At 30.2% G+C, this 8,705-nt stretch overlaps 1 protein-coding gene and 1 pseudogene across 4 annotated transcripts; one reads left to right on the top strand and one right to left on the bottom strand.

Annotated features, from left to right (window-relative positions):
* The first annotated feature begins 3,508 nt into the window (after positions 1-3,508).
* LOC111285169 (mitochondrial import inner membrane translocase subunit TIM8-like) lies at positions 3,509-6,669 on the top strand. Of its 3 annotated transcripts, none has more exons than XR_016329404.1 (3): positions 3,509-3,667; positions 4,875-5,120; positions 5,547-6,669. XR_016329404.1 is itself a non-coding variant. In XM_022874466.2 (2 exons), exons 1-2 carry the CDS (start codon positions 3,623-3,625, stop codon positions 5,061-5,063), a joined length of 234 nt encoding a protein of 77 aa, XP_022730201.2. In that variant the 5' UTR covers positions 3,509-3,622; the 3' UTR covers positions 5,064-5,217. The 3 variants fall into 3 exon arrangements, 1 of the variants encoding a protein (XP_022730201.2); XR_002689691.2 differs by lacking the exon at positions 5,547-6,669 and adding an exon at positions 5,196-5,259; XM_022874466.2 differs by lacking the exon at positions 5,547-6,669 and having other exon boundaries at positions 4,875-5,217.
* Positions 5,443-7,197, bottom strand: LOC111285161 (putative protein S-acyltransferase 7; annotated as a pseudogene). The gene is made up of 4 exons (XR_016329403.1): positions 7,066-7,197; positions 6,520-6,558; positions 6,094-6,329; positions 5,443-6,019 (listed from the first exon to the last, which is right to left on the bottom strand). The product of XR_016329403.1 is annotated as a putative protein S-acyltransferase 7 (transcript).
* Positions 7,198-8,705: the final 1,508 nt, after the last annotated feature.

The raw sequence follows: 8,705 nt of genomic DNA, 5'->3' as shown, positions 1-8,705 counted from the left end.
TAAAAGTCAAGCAAAAGCCATCTCAAGTATTTATAGGGCAAAGGAAGAAACAAAACAAATCAATGGTCCCTGTATTTATTAATCATACATACATACATACATACATACATACATACATACATACATACAAAATTTGGATTAGTTGAAATTGAAAGGGAAATGGCTAATTAATTGAACATTTTAACATTGTATTAGAAAACAAGGGAGGAGATTAATGCTCGAAGTTGACAGCAAAGTATGTGATACTACAACCTTATTAGCATACGACAGTTCTTCAACTTGATTGGTTTCAATGTCCAACAAAGCCTCTATTCCAAGTAAGGAACAGTCAAGAACACCCAGGCTGAAAGGGCACTGCTCCCCTCATAGCCGTGCAAAATTTTCACGCTTGGTCCCTTCTAAATTTGGTAGCATGGTCCCCCATTCTTGATTTAGTTTCAATTGAACATAAATTGGAATTAAATCTTTCCAAAGGGTTATCACTTTGATTTACTCTTTCTTTTTGCTCCAACGATATATAATTTATTCAATTTTATTTGTAAATTTCGATATAATTGAATGATTGATCATTTAATCGAATGAAAGAGCATTTTCTAATGATTCCTGACTTATTGATCTACGAAACACAACATTTATTTATTTCTTCCGTCTTAAAATATTTAAAATAAAATATTTATTATGTATTGATTTTATGAAGTTTAAAAATAAAGTTTTAATTTTAATATATTTAATATTAAAATTTAAATTTTTTATAAAATTAAAGTTTCATGATTTTTAATATTAAAAAATAAAAAATTTTAAAATATAAAAAATGAAGAGTTTTAGATGTTAAAATAAATAAATAAATAAATGAGACAAAGAAAATAAAAAATACAAGTCTTAATCTATCGTCCAGGTTGCTTCCTCTCTTTGGTAGTTGAAAATATTATTTTTTGCTAATAATTAATATCCAACTATATATATAGTAATGTCAACACAGCGGTTGAGATTAAAATTTTACTTAATGTGTAAGTTTCAAACCTGACATTATACTAGATATAGTGCTCTATTTCTTTAATTTGCTATTTCTTTTTAATTAATCTCTCCATCTTCTCTTCTTTACAAGTGGTTCAGTCAGTCAGGCTTAATTTTATCCATCTTTTGTTGCTAATAATATTTAAAATATGTAATATTAAAAAAAAATAGAATTTGAAGATAGAATATATTTTGACACAGGTTTTTTAAATAAATTATCCTACTTTGTTGAATTGACAAAAATAAAATATTTTATTATAAGTTTCTTTTTCTTTTGACGTTTCTCTTGATTTTCAGTAATTTTGACAGACCAAACATAATCTTTTTTAAGTTGTTTTAGAGGAAAAATTTTATGTCCCTTGTGTTACAAGCCAAGTAATTTTACCTTCACTACTAATGTGAAAAAAGATTAAAAAAAAGCTCATTTATACGAAGAGGATACTCACTAATTAAATAAAAAATTACCTCGTGATTATATATGTTGATACAATATTATATTTTTATAGCAATATTCTTAATTATTATATTATAGAGATTCATATTCAACTTATAAAATATTATTTTTTATGATTCGAAAGTTTTACGATTTTTTCTTAAAATATATACCTTATAAATATGTGTTTAAATTTTTTTAATGTAAAATTAGAAATGTTATAATCTCTCTTGTTAAGCCCAAAACATAGCACATTTAGAATTAAAATCATATCATATATTAAGAATATAAAAGTAGCTCAAACGTATTTAATTGTTTTACGATTCTAGAGATGACTTTTATAATATAATACTTAATTCACGTCCAATTAATGATTATTTTAATATCATTTATAAAGATTTATTTTTAATTTATGAGATGTATCATATATTAAGAATAAAAGTAGCTCACATCATATTGTATTTAATTGTTTTAAGATTCTAAAAATGACTCTTATAATATAATATTTAATTCACGTTCGATTAATGATTATTTTAATATCATTTATGAAGATTTATTTTTAATTTATGAGATGTTATTTATTTTGATTCGAAAATTTTATGATTTTATCTTATAAAAAATATCTTATAAATATAAATTTTAGATTTTTGTATACATGTATATTTATATCATATTATATTCTCACTTATTCTGACATGAACGGTTGGATTGAAAATTAGTTAAGTTTGAAAAATAAACTAACAAAAAGTTAAAGAATTTTTATATAAAATGGGGGGAAAGAGAGAGCAAAATTGTCAAAGGAAAAGGAGGCTTTCCTACGAGGACGTGGAATCGATTCTTTTCTTAACGGCGAAGATGTTTTTTTTCTCTTTTCCACGCCATATTGATATAGAAATCTGAGCTCAGCTCCGTACTTTACATTATTAATTGAGCTATCTTCATATAACTCATTAATGCTTGAGCAACAAAAGTCACATGTTTTATTTGTACCACCTTTGGTCTTGCATATGGATGACAACGGATCATATTAGAATAGATTTTTTTTATTTAAATTTATAATTGATTTAATTTAAAATTTATTTTTTTAAAAAATAATTTTATAAAATTGTTTTAGATTGAAATATATTGGGAACAGATTGGACTGTCAATCGGCCCAATCCTAAACTTGAATGTAAAAAAATATTTTAAATTTTAAATTTTATTGCATGTAATAAAATTTAAAATATTTTTGCATCACAAAGCAATTTTCTATGCAAAATGGTTTTAGTCATTATGTAACATATAATGCATAAGATTCAAAGTATTAAAAGATTTTAAAACATTATATTGGTCATGATTTTATCATTTTTAATTAGATTAGATTTAAACCTCAAAATTACATCACAAACAAACCATTTTTTAACAAATATGATATTGCTATCAAGTTAATTAGGGTTATCTCACATTACTAAATCTTAAATTTTTTATAATTTTATATTTAAATTAAATTTTTTCACTTATTATTAATTAATTTTAAATTCAATATTTAACATATTATCAACGTCGCACGATTGTTCAATTTTTTTATATATATTCCTTGTTAAATTTGTTAAGTATTGTAATCCCACATTGATTAAGTTTAAGGTTTTTTACAATTTTGTATTCAAATAGGATATCTTCACTTATTATCAATTGATTTTAAATTAAATATTTAATAATTATTATATTTAATATATAATTAGATTAAACCCTCATATAGCGCACTCACAAAATGTGACTCGAATTGGGGAGGAACGATGAAAATTTTTTAACCTAACAATTGAGATTTGTAATAACATCTAATATTTTCAAATTAAAAAAAAAAATTAGGAAGAAAGATTTGAACAATGGAATCATTAATCTCAAACTTTAATTTCAGAATTTTAGGTTCAATTTGGAGAATAATATTGTAGCCCCAAAAAAAAAAGATTTAGCCCATCATGGAAGATCAATGGATCTAAAATGGGCCAATCCATCTTTTCACAGCAGGAAATTTCGGCCCATTTGGTTTGCCTCCTTGCTTATTGTGATTGTTTGCTTCCCTGCGTTGCATAAGTCACAGTTTCTTAGGGTTTTTGTGAACTTTGATGCTAAGTTGGTTGGATTGAAAGAGGGTTCAGTTTTTTATTCTCACTTCTAAATTCAATCTTTCTCCAAATGGACCCATCTCTCAATCCTGCTGAATTGCAACGATTCCTTAGTGTATGCTTTCTCTCTCCCTCTCTTTCTCTTTTGTTTTATTGCCGAGGAAAAAAAAGTAGTAATCTGTTAATTGCTCTAAATTTTGTTAACTTATGATCCAAAGTGAACATCTTTGGTTTGAGAAGTTGATGGGTTTTACACTGATGGGCTTTTGATTTTATTGCTTTATAAAGTTTTTGGTATCAAAGAAAATCTGAAACAAAATCATGGTGCTTAGTTAGGCTAATGGATTCATGACTTTCCCTTTACCTACTGCATATGACATTTTTTGCCTTTGTTTATTGTTTAGGTGGAAACCATTAGATTCTGGTCTAGATTTAAACACAATGGCTAATTGTAGTATTGTTTTTTAGTATGGATTTTGGTCATGAATGCCCTATGATTACACTTTAAGGTTCGTTAGTATTATATTTATGGTGATATTCTCTCATTAAGTGCAGTAGATGATACTTAATACGCTGATTTTCAATGCATTGGGTGAAAATATTTGTAATTGTGGTAACCTTAGAGAGTGTCTTTAGGATACTAGTTAGCAAATCCATTTAGTTTAATTGTGGTAACCTTAAATATTACTAATTGGCATGTTTGGTTTATGATCAACATCGGGAAGATTGATAGCTCACAAGCAGAAGTTTGGGGAGGTTAAACAGGGTTTAAGAATGGCTAGATAGATGGGTTTATAAAACTTGATTGTGGAGGTGGATGCAGCCATGGTGGTTTTGATTTTAGAGAGAAATGTAGACAATATAAGGTATCTTTTGGGCATGTTATTGGAGGATTGCAGAGGACTGGTAGCTTCTTTTTCAGATGTTTTAATGAGACTCCTAGCAAATCTGGTGCATGATGCAATTCAGGGACTTACAAGGTTAGAGTACTGTCAAGAACTTCTGAAATGCTTCAGGCAGATATTTATGGAGTTGTCCATCTTAGGCTATAGTCGTTTTATTTATCTCCTAGTACCCAAAAAAAAAAAAAGAAAAAGTAAAATGGGTAGGAATGAGCATTGAAAGGAACTGCAAAAAATAAAAAAGAGAGGGGTCTTTAGTTATATATCTCAAGTTTGTGAATTGTGATGGATTGACGATTGTTGAAAACTTGAAATAGTTTGACAACCTTTGCTTTAACCATTGTTATTGTAATAGTTGAATGTGATCTTTCCAATACCTTGAGAAGCTTAATATCTTGCCTTTTTTGTGGCTATACACAGCAAGAAAAGGAAAAAGCCATGGTCAATGAGATGGTGACAAATCTTACAAGTGTGTGCTGGGACAAGTGTATTACAAGTACTCCTGGGAACAAATTCAGCTCGAGTGAATCAGCTTGCCTTTCCCATTGTGCTCAGCGATATATGGATGTGACCCTTATCATTATGAAACGCGTTCAGTCCATGCAGTAACTGGAGGAGACTTTGTGGGCAGTCCTGGAGTTGTGACCTTGACTTGCATCTCAACAGGTAATTATTGACTGAAAATCTGCTGTATTTTTTTTAACCGATACTGGTTTTATTCTGATAAAATTCCTATACAAGGACAACTTTTGAGTTGAGAAAACCCCAAGCAATTACACCAATTTAAGCACATTTTGGCTGCTGATTTGAGAAGTCTCACAACTCTAGAATCCCACGAGGTTGGAAGGGCTATCAGGAACCACGATCACCATGGTCACTTTCTAATGCGAGTAAAGCATGTACCTCTGTCAACTACTAAAAAGATCCATGTGACAAATTAACAACCTAAAAGCCAAAACCACACCACTTTTTGCCCCTTCTTTTCATCTTAATCTTCTTTTAAGACTCGAGGAAAAAAAACTTTTATAATATCTTTCTTCTGTTTAATATATGATTCAGAATTTGTTTCAAATCGTTGATTCCCATTTGTAGATTCAGCATTGTTCCTACCATTCATCCTCTTTGATTCTCCAACTCTGGATAAAGGAAGAATCTTGGGTGATATTTCCCATCTATCACTATTTCCTCGCCAACTAGAACGCCTATGATGATGCATGACACCACCCCCGTGTTCTCTGGGGAAGGATCCAACTTAAATCAGGAGACGCATGGGGCAATCCTCTGTCCTGTTCCATATCATAATTACCTCTCTCTCCTAAAGTGTCATCCCATGCTGGCTTCCTCCCCATTTCAATGTCACCATTGGCTTTTCACTTGTTTGGAATGATAAAACCTCCACTCACTGTTCTAGGTGAAATTGCGGGTTCCTTTGGAATCTTTGCCCTGAAATTTGACTTGGATGGAGGAATACTGGTGCAGAATATCTCCATAAAGTTCTCAATGACCCCTTTGCTGTATGGATTCTCACGACAATCATACCGGTATCTAAAGTTTTCATAAGTAGACTGCCAAAAGAACGTTAAAAAAGAATCAAGCTGTTACAAGCCTAAGAAAATATAAATGGAAAATAAAATACCACCTGGTTTGTACTGATTAGATACAAATAGAAGACAGTTAGTCCACCAAAAAACCAGGCTGATATGAAGGTGTAGATTATAAAAGCACAATGGAGGGAGGAGTTTTAGTGATCGCTTTCCAGATTGTTGTCTCCTCGCTATCCATGATTCTCCTGATATACACCCAACAAAGTCCATGCACACATAAGCAAAGAAGAGTTGCAAAGAAGACAAACATGAAGAAGAACCTGTAACTCCGCTGCACCAAACCAACAAATAAAGGAATTTAGAGACATCATCATCATACATTAAGTGAGAGCCACAACAACAGCCATTATGGGTATTCCCAGGTGATGAGGAAAGTCATACATCAACTTTCTTGCTACAAACACACAGAAGACAGCAACGGGAGCAGCAACTAAGAAGATGGTGAAGAAAAGGGAACTCACATCAGGTCCAAATATAATCGTTCCCCCCAAAACAAATGCCTGCAAAAAAGAAAAAGCACCCATAAAACATTGGCATAACCATAGTTAAAAACAAATGCATTGCACTTGTATTACAGGTCAATTATCCCATAATTATTCTCACAAAATTAATCTAAACTTGTGACTTAAAGTGATCTTCCATATGCTTAAAATTGGGTCAGATTAATTGTAGCATCTCAATTAACTCGCAAAATTCCAGAGTTGCATGTCAGGCTTAATCAATTCCCTCACTAACAAATTGATCCCAATTCACCTATTGGCAAATGTTATTCAACATGGTGAACTCCCAAGATAATTGGACCAACATAAAATCAATAAAAAGCTAAATCAAAACAACCCAATTAGCCAAACACCATTATTTTGTTACAAAGCTTAAAAAAAAAAACCCTTTTCGATCAAACACGGCAACAAAAACCCATATACATACACTTCTGACCCCATCAAATAAACCCTAAAGTTCAGATCCAAAATAAACAAACCAATCAAAGAAGAAGCTTTTTTACTTACATTGCTGCCCTTCCAAGCTTTATAAGTTCTGATGAAACTATCACCATGGTTGGCTTCATTGGCCAAATCTGGCGGATGAGGCAAATTATTCATCTTCGAAAAGTTCAACCTTCTTTTCTTTTTCTCAATTGGGTACGTAGAAAATTGAAGAATAATAGTAGTAACAAAGAAAAAAAAGATTCTTTTTTGGCAAAAGGCGGCAAAGAAATTAGAAAGGCTGCTCTTTTTACTTTCTTTTCTGATATATACAGAAAAGTTGGCATTGACTTTTCTGTAATTTCGATACTCCTTCCTCAGCTAACTTAGCCAATCAGCTTAGAGTTGACAGATCAATTCACATTCGACTGATTTTGATTTCATTTTTACATCATAAGATCAATTTTAAAAAAATTAAATTTTGAGTCGAATTGGATAGTGTTAAAAAAAATTAAAATTAAATTAATTTTAATTTTAAATAAATTTGATTTGATTTGATATTATATAAAATTTATTTTTTAATTTTTTATTTATATATAATTATATAATTATATTTTAAAAAATAATATTTTATTAATTTTAAATCAAATCGAATTTAAATATAAAAAAAATTTAAATCAAATCGAGTTTAAATTTTGTAAAAATAAAATCAAATTAAATTTAAGACGATAAAAAATTTATCTTAATCGACCCGTTGTAACCCTAATTATGATCCACCATCGAACTGGTCAACAGTTTCAAAAAGACAAGGGCAGATTAGATTTCACAGAGATACGCATAAAAACTGTACGTAAATTCTTGTTTCCGACAAGGTCAGTTATACACTTAACATACGATTCTCTCCCATGCTTCATGACCTGGCATTACATTAATGGCTTTAATACAGTGTCTTTTCTTTTTAAAAAAAAAATGAAAAATGATAATCAAGAGAGGAAAAGAGTTTGGAGATGTAACGGGGAGGAATGGTGGTAGTCATATTTTAAAAGAAAAAACAAAGGGTCAAGCCCCATGGTCGGATTTGATGCCACTTTACGTCGGCATGATTATGATTACAGGTTTGATATCCTAAAGCAACAAATTCAAACACAAAAGATTTTTTTTCTTTAAAGGGGAGGTTTTTGTTTTATTGAAATGAGATTAAAATTGTTTGAATTCAAATCCAAATTTACGAACAGTTGGATTAAGAGATTGTTGGCAGAGAAGTTATCTTTTAAACAAACAAACTTCAAATGGGAATGGGATTGGATTAGAAGCTAAAACTGTGTAAAGACCAATATTCCCAAGTTGAAATGTCTATTTCAAGTGTTAAAAAGTTTTTGGTTGCTGCTGCTATAAATATACCATTGACATCTGGGGAAGACAGCTCTAGCCAGCAACTTTAACTATTCAACACAAGGGGAAATCTATACAAGTTATAATGGAATCATACAAATCCGATAGTACTACATATATTATAAGCAATTTTGCAAACAAAAGTCATATATAAAAGTTTACAATTTGAAACTTCATATGCTAAAAAAAAAGAGTTGGTGGGCATTTATGGCCAGCAAAGAGGTACTTGCTTCAAGTTAAGAGCCTTAACCTGGGCAAATGGAAATTATCTCCAGTACTGTTGAAACTTAAAGGAGATTGAAGGTTCAAGCAATTAAAAATAGAGGAAAAAA

Source organism: Durio zibethinus, chromosome 17, assembly GCF_047325235.1.
Source record: "Durio zibethinus cultivar Kanyao isolate XHJ-2024 chromosome 17, ASM4732523v1, whole genome shotgun sequence".
Classification (NCBI taxonomy): Eukaryota; Viridiplantae; Streptophyta; class Magnoliopsida; order Malvales; family Malvaceae; genus Durio; species Durio zibethinus.
The sequence above is the reverse complement of the archived record's forward strand: the minus strand, read 5'-3'. Positions and strand labels throughout refer to the sequence as shown.

What these genes read in the sequence shown, in the direction of transcription:
- LOC111285169 (XM_022874466.2), top strand. Translation starts at nt 3,623, where the DNA reads ATGGACCCATCTCTCAATCCTGCTGAATTGCAACGATTCCTTAGT. An exon ending in AATTGCAACGATTCCTTAGT is followed by an intron (nt 3,668 to 4,874) that starts GTATGCTTTCTC and finishes GGCTATACACAG; the next exon opens with CAAGAAAAGGAAAAAGCCAT.